The 18463-nt window shown below is 29.2% G+C and overlaps 2 protein-coding genes across 2 annotated transcripts in view; one reads left to right on the top strand and one right to left on the bottom strand.

The window, feature by feature from the left end:
• Positions 1-426, top strand: part of LOC107437274 (uncharacterized) — an 87350-nt gene extending 86924 nt beyond the window's left edge. The window contains exon 14 of the mRNA XM_043052336.3: positions 125-426. Coding sequence (XP_042908270.2) covers positions 125-288 — 164 coding nt within the window. The 3' untranslated portion in view covers positions 289-426. The remainder of the gene's footprint in view (positions 1-124) is intronic.
• A 4279-nt stretch (positions 427-4705) lies between these two features.
• Positions 4706-16653, bottom strand: LOC107457225 (cytochrome P450 18a1). Its single transcript, XM_071181057.2, has 8 exons — positions 16063-16653; positions 15474-15601; positions 14494-14600; positions 11864-12153; positions 9997-10103; positions 8006-8261; positions 6926-7116; positions 4706-5007 (listed from the first exon to the last, which is right to left on the bottom strand). The coding sequence occupies exons 1-8, from the start codon at positions 16251-16253 to the stop codon at positions 4829-4831; spliced, it is 1449 nt and encodes a 482-aa protein (XP_071037158.2). The 5' UTR covers positions 16254-16653; the 3' UTR covers positions 4706-4828.
• Positions 16654-18463: the final 1810 nt, after the last annotated feature.

Here is an 18463-nt window from a genome sequence, read left to right on the forward strand (position 1 = left end):
CGCTCGGCGCATATACCAAGAAACAGTTTAGTTTTTAAAAAGATTGGTGAAATTCAATTATCCATTATTTACAGTGTATTAACCGTTTTCTAGCATCATTATTGATTTTGTATTCTCAATTTAGAAACCATCGCCATTCATCAGTCAATTGGTATTCTCGATGATTGTGCTTCTAGAACATCGATAATGGCTCTTGGCGTTACAACTGCTTTGCTTCTGGTCATCTACATCTGCACTGTAGCTTACTTTGTAGCACACCAGAGGGCGGAAAAAGAGTTTAGAGGCTGAATTAAATTGGAACCAAAATAAAAGATTCAATTCATTTTATAGAGAATTGGAGAGCAATAATCTCAAAGAGTTGCTCTTAACTTTCCTATGACATGCAAGTTTCTGTGATTGACTGAAAACTCTTTAATATTTATTTTTGTATAAGAACAAAGTTCCTTTTTTTATGAATTTGTAAAGTAATTCTTATTTGTGTTCTTATAATTACAATTCTCTAATGTAATATGTAATGGTTTTCTTTAGAAATGCCTTAACAAAATATTTCTTATTTGCATAGTTTAGTATGTGAATTCGCTGTATGGATATTGAGTAATATAATATCCCTTTTTGACCCTTCGATTATTTACGCAGTATATTCGCGTTTCATTTTAAAAGCAACTAAAATTATTGCTTTTAGATTCATCGTAATATGATTTAATTTTAGAACAAAAACAATAGCACATGTTTCAGTCACCGCTTTGGAAAAATTAAATTTTGTTGTATTTATAGCTATTCTCTTATAAAATGAAATTTAAAAAAAAGACATTAACTGATTAACCTAACTCTGAACAAAAGTTTCACCTTTTATTTCCACTTGCTTTTATTTTATTTCATACTATTTTCAATTAGTAATTATAAATATTCACTCAAAAAAGTCCAGCTTTCTGATGAAATTAATTTCGATTTATATTTTTAACTTGAAACACGAAAATGCACTTTTGTCATCGCCTTATTGGTTTATGACTGTTATTGTTTCGTGAGAATTGCGAATGAAATGGGAGAAAAAACTTACATTAATTTTGTGTAATTTGAAAAGTGTTTGAAATTAAAAATAATTATTAAATTAATGTAATATTACATTAAGCCTTTACTTAATACCTCAAATTTCAAATTACTTATGCAGTTTTTAAATTAGATTTTTTATTTTACTTTAGCATACTTTTAAAAAAAATTACTTTGAAACTAATAATCCTTCTTAGCTGTTTAAACATTTTTTTAATTACAGACAAATCAAAAAAATATTCTAATGAATTAAATGAAGTTTATTCCTTCTAATGCGTAATTTCTAGCATCGTTTTTATATGCTAAGATGAAACTGATTAAAAGTATTGTATACATGTGGATTAAACCAGCTTTTTGTCTTTTACCAATTAAAACTATTTTTTCACTTTTTTTATTTATTGTAGTTCAAAAGTATTTGTTCATTCAAATGTAGCAAATAATACTTCTATGGTGTCATGACACTGCCAATCATTTTTAATTTATTATTTTCATTTATTTATTATATTATTTATTTATATCATTATTTATTGTTCATATGAAATAAGATCATCAAATGCTCATTGATATTATTTGTTCATCTTGCTTCGGGCAGCTATTTGTTTATTTGTATTATAAAGCACTATGAAAATAATAAGCGTCATTATCTGTTCGTACAATGCATGTTGTTATTTTATAAATTGAAAGCTTTTAAAATAAAACTATTTTGCAATATTTTTCTAAAGTTGATACCGTAACTATTTTTGTATGCAACCTTAACTCGTAGTCGAAAAAACTAATGGCATCAAGTGTACCATTATTTTTTTTAAACTACATAAACTACATCGTAGACAAAAATGATAGTAATATCAATGGTACCATTATTTTTTCTTGAATTACATCATAGACAAAAATAATGGTATCAATATTAAAACGAAAATATAATGGTATCAGTACTAATTTAGAAGCAACCACAGCAAATATTTCATAAACAGAAAACTTCCAAAGAGTATCAGACTTGGAAATTAATCCATCTACTATTTACCTATTTTATTTACCTGTTTTATTTACCTATAATTTACTTATAGATGATAAGTAATGGTGTCAAGTTAAAAAAATATTTTTACTCGGTATTCTTTAATATTTATTTTTACTAAATTTACAATTTCTGTTCCAATTTTAAGTAGTATTATTAGCATTTTAACAATCTCGGTGCTTTTACGCTTACATCATCATCTATTGAAGAATGAATCTAAACCATTACTCTGTAAAATACTATAATGTATCATTAAACTAAAGAAGCATATAGCTAAATTCTCTTAATAATTTTTCAAAATTTGGCTAAATATTGAAATTTAGAATAATCATTAAAATGTTTGAACTGATTTCAATATCGTTTTTTCATACCAGCATAAAAAAGAAAATACCTCTGGAAGTTTGCACTTTGAATGTTCTCAAGATTTACTCAATAAATACATTCGAATAAATATTGATGTAAATAAATTTTGAGAACCTACATTAAAATGTATATGTCTTATTATTTTCGTAGTGCTTGGGGTTCATGAGTAATTTATTCAAAGGGTTGTGATATGTTTTTGAATGGCTTTATGTGTTTTTGTTAAAAAGCTACTGTATTTTATGATAACTTATTTGTAAGAAGGTTTTAAAATAAAATTTTTACATACATTTTTCTGATTCCTTAATATCTTAATATTTAAATTGTATCTTCATATGTGTCGAAACTAGCTTGATCTTTAGAGTAGAATTCTTCGCTGGTGAGATGGAGTCTGCAACTTCTACACAGTTAATCAAATTTTATTAAAATCTTAATAGCTCGAACATTTTTGCACTAATCTAATTTCTTTTCATGGAAGGATTCTTACGATAGAAATATTTTCAATAAAACATTAGCATAATGCATAAAAAGTAAGCAGAGAAAACGTAGTGTAGGATAATGACATTTCTGATAATAAAAAAATCTGGTTAATTAAATTAAAATATACATTATTTAAACTATTCATTTGGTAGCTCTTCCCATTCATATGGTAACAGTTTACTAAAAATTCTGATTTTCAAAATTATAGTTCCTACTAATACACGTTTAGTAAAAAATACGAAACTGTGAAGTAAATTTAACGAAATAAATTATTTCTATAACATGCTCTTGCAAATCATGATAAAATTACAAAATTTGTATAACATGTTATTATTTATTTTTCCAAAATCATTACTAAAGTGCTTCTATAAAAATAACCGAACTTTTTGGTGTTCCCATAGAGCCAGAAACACGATAAATTTCACCATATTCTGTAGTTTTGAACATACTTTTTTTCTCAATGTATCTTGAAGTTTAAAGTGTGCATCATTTGATTATTAAAAACCGCTAAGTGGGAGTTTTTAAAATTCGTCACTTTTTTTTTCTCAATAATTTTGATTCCCTTCCTTACCCTTTTCACACAATCTCCTCCTTCCCCCTACATCCTAACCCCTCCTAGTCGCATTGTTACGTTATATTACATAAACTTATGCTTACAGTTCAAGTACGTTACAAATTATATCTCAAATTTTATTTTTAAACTCCAACTACATATTTTAATGGCACTTGTGAGCATTACAATAATATTTATTACATAACAATATATTAATTCATTATATTATATTGTATATATTTTAACGGAAAAGATAAAACAATATATAAATAAACAATAAAAACATTTAATCTGTTGATTTAAAATGTTTTTTCTTCCCCAAAAATTATTAATGAAACAGTTTTTTTAAGCCCTCCCCCTTATCATATTTTTAATTACAAATATGAAATCATAGACCAAGTTTACTCTATTTCCCTCCTTTCTTTTAATCAATGGAGTATTCATACAAACATAAAATATCATATCTAGTTAAAATTTTGAATTACTTTAAAATAAAACATTTTAAGAGTGAAGCAAATATTTAAAAATCACAAAATTGGTAAAAATAATTCTGTTACTAGAAACGTATGTCACGTCTAGTATTTGTCGTGATATTGGCAAATTCTTACTGAAATTCTATTCCAAATATAAGATATATACGTCAAAAATATCTTTAAAGGTCGTGAACTGATTTTATTTTGGAATAATGTTTATTTATGTCATGTAATGGATAAAATTCAATTATAAACCATGTAATAATAAATAGAAAACTGAAATTTTATAGTCAGTCAATTGCATTATTACAGATAAATTGTATGCAATATCCGTCTGTAATCTATATTTTCAATCATAATGGCTAATAAAAATCAGAGAACTATAATATATACGCGCAGCATTGCATATAGCTTCTACGAGACTGCTTTTAACTCCTTCAGGACGGGCGAAACGAGAAGTACTGAAAGAATGCATACTAAGGAGTGAGTATATGTACTGTACTAATACGGGTTGTAATACGAGAGCACCTATTTCATTTCAAGTCTATATTGTCTTGGGAGCTGTTTTATGTATGGTAGTGTGGACTATGAAGGGAGAATTGCAAGATCACATATGATAATTGTACTGGAGGATTTGAATTGAAGCTAAGATAGACGCTGACTTAAAATGCCTGTCATTTCTCCAAAATTAGTGCCCATTAATTAATTATAATCATAAATAGATCACTGGTTGTAATAATGAATAACTCTAGTAAACAATAACAAAATAAATAAATAAAATACTCGTATAAATTTTTTTTTTATTAAAAATGAGAAATGAGAAATTAAAACATTATGAGCGAAAAATTGAAACTGTATGACAAAAAAAGAATGAGTTAATTGAGGTTCAAAGAAACTGAATAATCAATTTCGCTTGGTTAAGCACAGCTCATGTGGTTTAGGAGCAAGGCCAATCCCTAAATTTCCTTCCAAATTTGGCTTTGTTTCAGGTGGTAAGGATACCTTAAATTTCCGAATAATTGCGACAAAGTACAAGAAAACTTCCATTTTTGCGAAAGATTCACCAGGACATAACCGTTTACCTGAAAAAACCAATTCAACCATTGAATTTATAATAAAATTTGATGTCAAAGGGAAAGAAATGTGAAAACAGTTGCGCAGAAAATGGACAAAACTACCATAATATATTCAAATTTACCGTTTTTCTGGACCAATTAGAACAGCAAAAAGCTCAGTAATTTTTACCGAAGCACTATGGTTACAGTAAAATATTCTGTCATGCGATAAAATGTAGTAAAATTTGGTAGCAGTATGAGCATGGAATAAAAAGAATTTATTCGGTTAAATTTACTTTAGAACCCCTTTTTTTTTCTAAATGTGTAATATTAAAAGCTATAATTTTGAAGACCAGAAATTTAGGTAAACTGTTTCCATGTGAAATGAATAATTGCAAAATTAATAGTTTAAATACCGCATAATTTGGCTTTATTAAACAGGATTACGTTTTTTTTAAACAAAAAATGTCCTTATTATTCTGTACGACAATTACCAAAATATATCTAGCAGTGTCTTACATAAAGTATACAAAACTTTTATAAAAGTATTTTTTACTTCTAACTAGTAACTCTTAAGCATCAGTATAATTCAACTTCTTTACATCGATTTAATTTTTGGTATAGGAATAGTATCAATGGTAAAAACAAGAGGTGAAACAGCTTAATACGGGTGGAAAAAGCATGAAACAATCTCGGGTGAAACAGAAGGACGGAATTAAGCAAATAAAATTCTATATCATTTAGAAATTTCCTGTGTTTATTCACTTATGAACCTTATAAAATGTTTATGATGTTTTTTGATCATTCATAGAGACTATTAATCTCGATCAATTTAAAGTTACACAATTTAATCAAGCGTGCCACGAACTTAAGATTTTGGAGTAAAGCGGAAATTAGTAATTTATCGATCTCTAGTTTTACCGAATCTATATCTAATTTTTGCATGGAATTGGCTCTAAGCAAAGCAATGAATCATTTCCCATAATTGAGCGACTAGCATTTTTTATAGTTTTATGCATACTAAGAAAATGATCTTTGGCTGTGGTGCAAGTTAAATGAGAATTCATTTGCTAAAACCGTATTTTCGTTCCTTTCTGATTATAACAAGACTTCTCTTTATCTGAGACCTTTTTTTACTGGAATAAGAAAGAATTGCTTGCTCAATTTTAAACGCATTCGGCAAAGTAAACAATGTTTAAATTAGCCTGATGTCAGACAAATTTCCAAATACCTGAAAAGGGAAATTTTTTAGAGGTCTCAGTGACCTCCCATTCCGATGTTTTCGAGTTTGACATGATGTAAACTCTTCTAACTTCCTTTTTATTGTTTTATGTTTCCAATGTAGGAAAATAGATAAACGAGGAATCCTTAAAATGATGTGACCATTCAGGAATTATACCTATACTCCGAAGTTATACTTATACCTATACTCCGAAGTTATACCTATACCTATACTCCTAAGCAAGACCATTGCGGTATAGGATTTAAGGAATCATCCGCGACTGCATATAGTTACTTTTTATTTAGGTATCAAATTATTTAATTATACTTTCAAAACAATATAAAAGCTTTTAAAAGTTAAACTCGTCGGAAAGAAATTTAATTCGTGCTTTTAATATAAGCAAGAAGAAGGTCGTGTTATGTCGTTTCACGACTTGACGACGTTGATATTCGTTCGCATTGGAGCTTGGCATCCATTTAGTGTGCACCTAGATGCAAACAGGCCCTCTCTATAGGAATAATCGCTTTTTTTCCTTAACTTGCAACAGAGTATAAGCACAGTTATTTTCTTTTAAAAATATACAAATTATGAGCAGATTCTTTTTTAAAAAATATATGCATAAGATGCTTCAGTTTTTGGTTTTTTTCCCTGTAAAATGAATCCAAATAGAGGAATTAATTTACTTTAAGTATTGTTTATTGTCCATTTGAAATCTCTACTTACCAATTGAAAATGGAATAAAATATTCCGATTTCTTCACTTGTTTACCGTCATCCGTCAAAAATCTTTCGACTTGAAAATCCTCTGCATCTTTTCCCCAATATTCAGGATTGTGATGAATATCCCACAAGTTTAAGATCACGTAATTTTCTTTCGGAATATAATAGCCATTCAATTCTGTATCCATAAGTGTGCTGAAAATAAATTAATTCATTAAAATTTAAATTTTGAAAAAAAAACTGTAATTGAATTATTGTATTCATAATGTACTTTATTTAAAGTAGAGATTTAATGAATGTATCAAATTTCCGATACCAATTTAGGCTTAATATGATTGACATATAACAAATAGAGGTATTAAAACTCTAGTTTCGAAACTTAGGTAAAAAAAAAAAATTATTATATACTACACTAGAAAAAGCCTATTTTTGAAATTTTGTATTTGAGCTCTGAAATTAATGCGCAGTAATAATACTATTATGTAGATCAGGAGAGTATTGGTAAGAAAATAATAATTTTTAGGAGTAAAATCTTTCCCATTCTAATGAAAACCTATACTTCTTTTTAAAGTTATTGAAAAACTACAAATAAAAGCGTAAAAGGACAATTATTTTAACTGTTTAACTGTTCGAAGCGATTAGTTATCAAAATCAAAGTAATGAGCCATCAAATTTTATAACCGGTGTTGAATAGCCGACCCAGTTCTGAGTTCAATCAATGTTCAACTCCATACACTTGTAATTTTGAACATAATCCAGAAGACAAGGGAACTCCTGGATAAGGCATTGGGATAAACTTGCCTTCGTAAAAGACTTTTTAATGGAACTAACCTTAATTTGCGTTACATGGAGAGAAACACTATGGACTCCTATGGTTATCCTGACTGCAAAGGAATTCTAACCCAAGACCCGTCTGCCACTGAAGAGGATTTATATTAGCACTGTTGTCGGTGCGAGCCGGGAGCAGAATTCATATCAACCAGTCCACGCTGTGATTCGAACCTAAGTTACATTATTCGGAGACAAGCGCTCTATGTCTTTAGCAAACGCAGCTCTATTTATAGATTTGTGTAAGAGTACTTACTATCTCAAAACGTTTAAAGGAATAATGGTTCGCCATCTCATTAATTCCATAATGGTCGCTTCAGTGTAGGGCATGTTTAAATGGTCTTTCCAGCAAGGGGTACGTTCTCGACCAATTACAGTTTCAATTTCTGAAGCTACTTTTTCTTGGACTTGTGGAAAAGCAGCCATTGTCAGTGTAAGCCAATCCAATGTGAGACGTACTGTTTCACTTCCAGCACCGAGGAAAACTCCGACCATGTCTTGAAGCACAGGTTCTAACATAAAGAAAATGTGCTTATGGTATAACATGAAATAATAGTAAAAAAATTTTTTAAAGACACGTTTAAATTTTTAAAAAATATATACTAAACCACTAACAGCTGTTTACTGTTCGATGGGGTAAAAGAAAAGAACTGATGCTAAGCCACTGCTGTTTAATATTCGAAGGAAGAAAAACGAAGAGGAAAAAACAGGAGTTGTAGCTGATATAAAGTAATATAAGGGTTGGAATGCCATCTTATTCACTAACCGATGCATGTATGCATGTATATCATTGATAATCAATCGGCATAAAATAAATAATTTTAAAAATTTCAGAGCAAAACTACTAATTTAAGGTGAGACAGAAATATAACCTATACAAATTAGTTTTTGGTACAGTGAATCAAGCAAAAAACGGACCACCTTGAATTGCTTTAGATCTTATGAATCTTATCGGATCCTTATAATCTAAAGCTCAATCTTATCGCTCGAAGGGTAACCTCAAATATGCTAATTAATTAGTACATGCGATATTTTAAATTACGAAATCAGACACAAAAACGTACTTTCCCTGAATAAACTTACCTTTTTTTCTAATGGATTCGAATTTATGACCCCCAAAATATAAGGGGTAGCCACAATCTGGGAAATATGATCCCCATAGTTTAGTCAGGAGAGCGATCCAAAGCTTGAATCCATAAAGGTCAATTTTACTTTTTGGGATTATTCACCATATTTTCAAAACTTTTTAAGCCAATTAAAAAAAATTAGACACATTTATAAAATTTGCTTATCCATAGATAGATCCATGCAAAACATTTAGTAAATTTCAGTAAACATCTATCATTTCTTATTACTCTATATAATAATAGTAGAAAAAGTTTCGGATTGTAAGATATACATTTTTTACATCATATTAAATTCGATTTCTAAAGAACTATTGAACCTATTCCACACAAATTTTATATTTTCCCATGTAAAATTACATTCTTTAAAATGATGTAAGAAATGTATATCTTACAGTTCAAAACTTTTTCTACTATTATTAAATAAGATAATAAAAAATAATAAATATTTACTAAAATTTATTTTTTGCATGGAATTATCTTTGGACAGCAGAATTTTATATATGTGTGCAAACAACTTTTAAATTATCTTAAAATGTTCTCGAGATATGGTGAAATATACAAAAAGTAAAATTAATATTAAGGAGTCCAAGCTTTGGACCGCTCTCCTGATCAAGCTATGGGGACCATATTTTTCAGTTTGCGACTAATCCCTATATTTTGGGAGTCAGAGATCCGAATCTCTCATAAAAAAAAGGTATGTTTATTCAGAGAAAGAACGTTTCTGTGTCTTATTTGGTAACCCAAATATCGTCTGCACTAATTAATTTGTATATTCGAAATTATCCCCATGAATCATTAAGATTAAGTCCTAAAACGTGATGATAAAATCATTAGATGAAAAGTTATTCAGGGTGGCCTGTTTTCGTTTTTTTTGTGGATTGTAAATTTATATATTTTTTTATTTCATTAATTGCTTTATAAAAAATTACTAAATGTTTATCGCCATTCAGTTATTTAGTATTTAGTTAGATGATAAGGTAATCACTCTTTATCTTGCGTAGTTAACTTTTCCTTTCGGGGCCAAAGTAGAATCCTTCCTGCCAATGCTAATAATTTTTTTTCACCTAAATTTCCGGATATAATGTATTTAATTTTATCACGAAAAAAAAATCAAACTTACTACAAAAGGCTTTATCATTTCTTTTTTGAATTTCAGTTAGATAGCCATCAATGTAATCTCGTATATTGTTTTCATCCAAAGATTTTTCGTGATCATCAATTTGTTTTCTAAAATGAGAATTTTCTATCAAAGCTAGCAGATAAAATAAGAAAAAACAATCATAAAAATGGCTTCATATGTACATAATTATATCATATCAAACAATTCAAATGTATATAGTAACTACCTTTATAAATAAACCATCGGAGAGTAACTAAGGTCTATTATCATTCTATTTGGTTAAATGCATAGCCATCAAACTCCTAAAATTAGTGACTAAATAATGATAATTAACATTTTTTAATTGGTAAAATAAATTTTAAGTTTTAAAGACATTTTGAATGCGTTTTGAAGTGATTTTTTCACGTTTTGAAGACATTTTATCATGGTTCTTTAGAGTAAGGCGTAGTAACTATTTACCAGTGTTTTATTTTTATTTGTATTATGTTTGAGCTGTAATTTTAAAAGCCACAATTTACAATAAGCCATTAGCATAATACAGAAAGAAATTATAAGACAATTTAAATATCATAAATTTTGGTGTTAAATACAAAAAATTCTCGTTTTCTTTTCTTTTTTTAATCAGAAAAGCCTTTACTATACAAACATGGCTTTTTGACAAGATTTTCTCTCTCGGTTTGATCTGTCATATTCCATAACTTACAATCTTAAGTTTGAACTTCCAGTATTTTTCGATCTACACATTTTTAATTTAACTTTCACACTATAAAGAAATATTTTTTTAACTATTTATATTTTATTTTTTAACCATTGTTGAACAGCCAATCCAATTTTTGGGTTTACGACTACTAAAGTTCAACTCCGTACCTTGCTATTTTGAACACAATCCAGAAGACATGGGAGCTCCTAGATCAAGTATAGAGAGAAATTTACCTTCGTGGAGGACTTTTTGATGGATTTAACCAGCGTGTGTGTTATCCCACAGTTACCCTACGGCAAGGGAACTCTAACCCATAATCCCGCTACCACTGAGGAAACTTTACGTCAGCACTGTGGTCGATGCGAGCCGGGTGCGGAATTCGTATCTACCAGCCATTCATGGGATTTGAACCCAGTTCACCGCATTGGAAAGCGACCCCTCATCTCCTGAGAATTCGTCATTTTGAGCCCTTTATAGTAGTGCTCCTTAACCTTTTTATTGTCGCGGATTGATCAAAGTTTGTAATTTTACAGCGGCCCGCTGAGGGGCAGAATGTTGATTGTTTATATTTTAGGTTGCTTTGATTTAATAATTTTATTTTAATTGCATTTGAACATGCTTTCAAAATATGAATGCATGGTATTAGTGAGAGTCTCTCAGCTCCCTCTAAACCTACCGTCCGTAGAAAGTCGTACAAATCTGACAAAAATACATGAAAGATTTAGAAAGATCAAAACCCTAAGAGACACTCATCAATTACGTAATTTAATTTTATTTTTGTACGAAAATACTCCATATCATTAATAGATGCTGCATAAATTTTTATTATTACTTTTTTGAATTATCCGAAAACATTGTCAATTTCTTTTTAAATGCATATTTTGGAATTAAATTCATTTGGCAATTTCTGTAGATAAATTCCTTATATTTTTAAGAACTAAACATCACACTAACTGTGAGTAATCTATCACAAAACTATTAGATGTTCAGTTTTACATTTAAACTAATTTTGCTCAAATCTTTTTGTTTGAAAACATGTAATACTTTCCTCTTCCCGTACTCATAGGAAAAGAAACGAAATTGCTCTTATATAATCAATTTCTATATCAAATATAATTCGTAGATTAAACGTTAGGATATCTTACTTAGAAAAAGACTTATTCTTACTTAGTGTATTCTATGGTCTTTGCGATTTCAGTCGTTTTCCTAAAGCCTAATAATTTCATGAATTTCGCTAGAAATGGAAAAAACAGCCCCCATTCTACTTGTCCAGCCGCAGCGGCTGCTGCTCCCAAACCTTTGTCCAACATTTGACGGGCTGGATCATCATATTTAAGCCTTTGTCCAAAGATTAGTGAGGTTATGTTATTGGAAACGCTAGATGCTAAAATGGGTCTAAGAACAAATGGCTTTCCTCCAAATTGTTCGAAATGATTCGACAAATCAAGAATTTCTTCCTAAATAAAGAGAGCATAGAAGAAATTATTTACAAAATGCATAGAAAAAACTAGGAAAATATTAAATCGAAATTAATTATATTTTAATTTCGAATGAATTTGAAAAACATTTATTCATTTAACAGTCTTTTGAGATAAGAGATTTCGTTACAGTCAGCTATTTGATCTAAAAAATGGACAAGTAATTTTTCAGATTGCTACAGAATTATCAAGTATCACTTATTTCAATTTAACAAAAAGTTATTTATAACTTTATGTCGTTTGAAATCAAGAAAAAAAGTGGAGTAGTCTGGATTTTGATAACAATATCAATTTACATCTGATAATACGGTTCTTTTTTTTTTCGATAACATTCCCTTATTGAATTATGGCGAAAATATTAAGAAGAAAAAACATTATTTGAGTTTACTTTAGACAGAGTATTGATACTATCAATACTCTAGATCAGTGTTTCCCAACGTGGGGCCCACGCCCCACTAGGGGGCAATTTAATTGCAAAGGGGGGCAATTCAAAAATGGACTCGACATGAGTTTAAACCTTTTGCTCTGAGCCATTTAAATGCAACGCGAGATTTCGGTGACAAAATCGAAAGAAAAAAGCAAATTCTTGAATAATTGCGGTCAATAAATATTATGTGACTGAGGGATTTTTTAAGTGACAAACCTGAAATGAAGTATCTGTTTACAGTCGATGGTAAAGCATTTGTGAGTTATTTAGCCAATATCTTTGAAAAACTGAATATATTAAATAAGAAACTTCAAGGAACAAATAAAACCTTGTTGATGCAAAAGCGAAGATATATGGCTTCATTACCCTTATTGAGTTATGTCAGAAATATATTAACAACAAAAACTTTGAACAGTTTCATTGGCTCCAAAAATGTGAAGTAAATGATACCCCTTTACTTGTTATTGTCTATCATCTGAAAATTCTATTGGCTGATTTAAAAGAAAGATATTCTGATTTAAAACAAATTTATTTTCCAACATGGATGTTGCAGTCCATGTTAGTGGATTTGTCTGATATGTCAAGCATATCAAGAAGAACTTGCAGAAATGCAAAATGATGAGCCAGTTAAAACCTTATTTAATATGAAAGGAGTGATGGCATGGCTTCGTGAGGAAGCAGAAAACAAATACCCAAATTCAATCAAATGTGCAAGAAAACTATTGTTACCGATTCCATCTTCATATTTAGCTGAATGTGGATTTAGTGCTGTAAATGATTTTATTGGTAAAAAAAAAAATCGTCTAGATATAACACAACGGGGTGACTTGAGACTGAGGCTAACCAAATTAGAACCTAAGATAAAATCTACGTGCAGCAAGCATCAAGGGCAAGAATCTGACTAAATTAAAATATTAAATTATTATAGAAAAATATTTATTAAAATTATTTCGAATTAGAATTTTAGTTCTTCATTATATGTTCTGAAAATTTACTTACTTTGTTTCGCTAACAATTTCTTAAGTTTCTTAAGTGAACAATTCGATTTTTTTAATATTAAAAATTATGTATATGTTACATAGGGGGGCATAAGAATTTTTGAAAGGCTTAGGTGGGGCATGGTACAAAAAAGGTTGGGAAACACTGCTCTAGATTAAACTATAGATTTGATAGCTATAGATTAAACTATCAATTTGATAGTTTAATCTACATTAATTAAATATTTAAATTTAAAAACAAACTTAAAACTGTTTTCAAACTGTTTAAAATAGTGTTTTCTAGTAAACAAAAAATGGAAAAAACTAAATCTGTTGAAAGCGTATTTATTACTTGATGTTAAAGGTATGACAGATCGAGTGTTTCGAGTTCGCGAAATGATCTATGGATCTGTCTCCTCAATATGTCCATGCAACCTTTCTTTATTGAATAACAAGGAGGGAAATTGCTTTTTTAGCAGGTAAAAACAAGTCTTTAATCGTCGAAATCCTCAGTCGGGAAATTCAGGAATGATACTGTTTGATCTAAAATGCAGAAATGGGCCAAAAACAGCAAACAATAATAAAACATTTATGAGAAATGAATAAAGCCAATTACCAAATTATTTAGGCTTAGAACTATGAGGTTAAAACCTATAAAAAAAGTGAATATTTTACCTGTTTTCAAGGATCGGGGAGTTGAGTTGATTTTTTAGTTCAAACGCGTTAGTTTCTACTAACTTCTGTTAAAGTCAATTTTTAAATCATACTCTCTCAATTTTAAGGAAAATAACTAAAAAAAATTACTTTTATCACTCAAGAGCCCAGTCATGACATTATTATAGGTTGATATTGACATAGAGATTATCATCATGTAAAATCTGGAATTTGATACGAGATTCAACTTAAATAACTTACTTGTAAATGTTCTTCCATTTGTGTTCTGGCGAATCCCAGATCTCTTAGAAGGTGAAGAGAGAACCTTTTTTGATCTGTCCATGGCAATTTATTAAATGCACCAGTTTCTAAAAAGTAATAAACCATTACATAGTGTCCCAAAAAGAGCAAAAAGTTTTTCTAAACCAGTTATTGGAATCGAGAACTTAGAGAAATTGTTCTGAAGGAAATACTGTTCTTTCTTTATTTTTTACTTCTACCTTAATAATAATTCCAGTATGGGCGAATCAATTGGGAGCCGCAGAGTAGGGATATAGTGCAGGAATTTAGAGGCTCTGTAGTTCATTCATTTAGGGATTCATTGTTACTGTGATCATGAAGAAATAAACAGCAAAACAGAGAAGCTGAGCGGGAGAACTAAGAAATTAGAGTGAAGTGGTAAAGCCAGGGAGGTGCAAAACAGCAGTATAAAACTTTTCGATGCAAAAAAATTTTAATAGTCCAGTGAAAATAAACAATTTTTCATCTCTACAACAGGAACTAAAATCCACCTAGTTAAACTCATTAGTAAATATTTTAGCAATTTTACTAGAAAAAGCATTCTAAATATTTACCAAGTGTTAGAAAGGCTGTTTTGCCATAATTCTCCTAAGTATGAAGTATCGCAGAATACGGATTTAATTTACAACAACAGCTATATTTAGTCTCAGTATTTAAATTAGTTGTTTTAGTTAAATACGAATTCATGACCTCAAACCACACTACTGATATATCTTCCCACTGTTTTTTTTTTTTTTCCTGACATTTATTTAATTCTTTTGCATTTGACGCAATTTATAAGATCATTTTATTTCTTAAGCAATTAAATTCTTCATCAGACACTTAAACCAAACAAATATTTTCAAATAGTTGTCAGAAGAGAAAAATGGGATTCGTACCTTAAAATAATAGTAGGATGTATAAGAAAAATAAATTATTATTAGTAGTTATAGTATTGTTACCTAAGGTCTCTTTGGTCAGTTCGAAAAGTGAGACCGGTGGTCTTCCCATAAATGCAGTCTGAGCAAATGCAGCTTTCGCAGAATGATAATCACTAAGCACTATTATGCTTTGTGTACCTAAACGCGTTCTGTAAAACAAATTTTTGATAAATAAATGCTATTCGGAACTCATAAGACATAACGCAGTTATACACATTATAATGAATAATATTATAACAACTGGCAAAATAAATTAATACGTATAATTATAAACAATAAGGAAAAACACTGTAAAAAAACTTACTGAGTGATTTTATTTTTTAGTGGCTAACATTAGTTGTAACAATTTATCTAAAAAGATACAGCCGAAAAACGACAGTCGAAACAGTAAAACACAAAAATAACAGACGAAAAATAATTTCCCAACGAAATTAGAAAACGATTACAAAATTTTGAATTTCAAAATAGTTATTAAGAAATTCAATATTCCCAAATTACTTCTGAACTTTAAATTTGAAATAAAGTACTTAAATCTAAATTTGAAAATAAGCACTAAAGCAATATTAAGCTAAAAACTTAAAATATTTTTTTTAAAGTAAATAAAACTTACCTGAAAACGGGACCATATTTTTTTGCTAATTTTTGAAAATCTAAGTACGGCTTAGAACTCATAAAAGGGTAATAACCGACGAAAGGTAATCCATAAGGGCCAGGAAGTAGTTTGCGAGTTTCCCATGTAGCGATACAAAAAATAATAAAAACAATAAAACTCGCACATACTAAAGCTGTTGTCAATTCCATTATTACTGCTATGAAATTTAGAAAATAGAGGAACTTAAATAGTCATTTATAAAAAATCTGATTACATATTGCCAAAGTAAAACAATATAGGGAGATAAATAATTTTTTTAAAAAAAATATAGATAACACTGTAATGTTCAAAAAAGGAAGCTTTTTCGTTGCACGCGAGCAATAGCACGCATTTATTTGAGACTTATCAATTCCAAATACTTTTTTGTCTATTCAGCAGCATGAAATAATTGCAAAAACTTGATTTAAATTGTTAAATCATAATCAAAATATAGTCTTTTGTTTACGAGTCATTGACCGTATGGGAAATGATACATGACTGTCAAAATTTTATTTTTATCTTAACATGCGATATGCAAAAATGTTGTATGAAATAGCTTAATACAAATGTGTTTATTATCTTTCTAACACTTATTATTTATCGTTTAAATCTTATCATTCAAATTAAACTACGATGAGAAGGTAAAAGCACCCAGACGATTGCAAAAGTCAGTTAATCAATCAACCTGACTCTGCATTAACCCTTTATCGCACCTTTTTGCATAGCTTCAAAGCTGTGCTTGAATTGGATTTTATTTACTGTCTTCTCTAATCTAACATATAAAAAGGTAACTACAGGTTTTTGAATTTTCATTTCTCAAAATTACAAGTCAATTTTGAAAATTGCTTTGCGCATCTTCAGAGATGCCTGTCTTAATTGACCACCGTCTGAGTTAGTTTAAACATTGAAGGGAATGCTGTTTTCCGCATACAGCTTTGTTAGTTTGGAGCCTACTGTCATTTCGGTACGAAGGATAATTGCTGCTCTGAACGAAAATATCATAAAGTGTTTATTATAGCAATTCAAAACTTCAGCCATTTCATTCCATATATATCTAGATGATTTTGTGTTTATTATTGCATATATTTTATTGTTTACATTATGTTGCGTATCAGTGAATATATAACATTGTATACGCAGTTTTGCAAATATGCAAAGTTACAAAAAGTGTTTTTCCCCACTTATAAAATTGTAACTTTTTTTTTCAGAATTTTCTTCTGGATTCCTTGAATTATGGATGAATCGCAATTGTTATTCTTACTTTTTAAAAAAGTGTGGAGAAAAAGGATCCGAATTAAAATGTACTGTTGTTGTTGAATTTTAGATCTGCACTTAAACAGTAGAAGGCCGCTTAATTAACGTGTTGAAATGAGATTATTTTATTTAATAACAGTCGAATAAATTTTTAATTGTAAGGTATATGGTTTTTACATCATTTTAAATAATGCAAACTCCCCCCAAGCCATTAAGATCGAGTCCTTGAACGTCAATACCCGATCATTAACTCAAAAATTATTCAGGATAAACAGTTTTTTTTAAAAAAAAAAAAAAAAAAAACATTGTCGTATGTGTGTATGAGTGTATCTTTTACAAATTTGCCCTTTTGAACTGATTCTCATCAAATTTCTCGTATATGTCAAGGAGTCTGCGCATCTAACTACCTACTTAGAAACTCTCTCCACTGGTTACGGCACTATATCCCGAAGAAAGAGTTTTCTGTAAAACTTGACAAATGTTTTATTAAATGAGTAATTTGCTAGTTTCAGCTGTAAACAATTAAGAATCAGTTTCAACGATCGTTTTGTAAATTATTTAGCTTTCCGTATGTTAGGTTATCACTGGTAAAATTAACGTTAATAATTTCGCACTGCATGATGATGACATCACCGAATTCGTATTTTAAAAGGTATATGAAATCAGGTGGTCATAATATTGATTCTTACGCTTTTAAAACTTATTTCTATCATCTTAAATAATGGAAGCTCACCAACAACTATTTAAATAAATTTGAAGTTATCTATTAAGTGATAGAAAAATTGTGGAAAAATTTGAATATCATATTTTAAATGATACTATATAGTTAACCTTTCTTCCGAAGAGGTGGACTTCTAACCCATATTATGGTATATCTAAAAGTATGAAGCCTACCTTGAATGAACAATAAAAATAATAAATATATAAACGTTGTATATTAAATGGCATGAATACGTAATATGATGATATTAAAGTTCTTAAACTACACTTTAGAAAAAGGTAGAAAAACCCTATTACCACAGTACCTATATTAACCATACATATATTGGTATGCTCAATGCAAATACCAGTAATATTTATTATCACATTTAATTGAAAACACTGGTGTCAATAATAGTTAGAATTT

Source organism: Parasteatoda tepidariorum, chromosome 8 (genome assembly GCF_982258835.1).
Source record: "Parasteatoda tepidariorum strain Cologne lab strain chromosome 8, Ptep-v5.0, whole genome shotgun sequence".
NCBI lineage: Eukaryota > Metazoa > Arthropoda > Arachnida > Araneae > Theridiidae > Parasteatoda > Parasteatoda tepidariorum.

Bases quoted from the DNA above. Each gene is read 5' to 3' on its own strand.
- LOC107457225 (XM_071181057.2), bottom strand. From the start codon at position 16,253: ATGGAATTGACAACAGCTTTAGTATGTGCGAGTTTTATTGTTTTTATT. The intron at 14,601-15,473 runs GTAACAATACTA...ATTACTTTTTAG, and splicing joins ACTGACCAAAGAGACCTTAG to AAACTGGTGCATTTAATAAA. The intron at 10,104-11,863 runs GTAAGAATAAGT...TTCTCATTTTAG, and splicing joins AAGACCATAGAATACACTAA to AAAACAAATTGATGATCACG.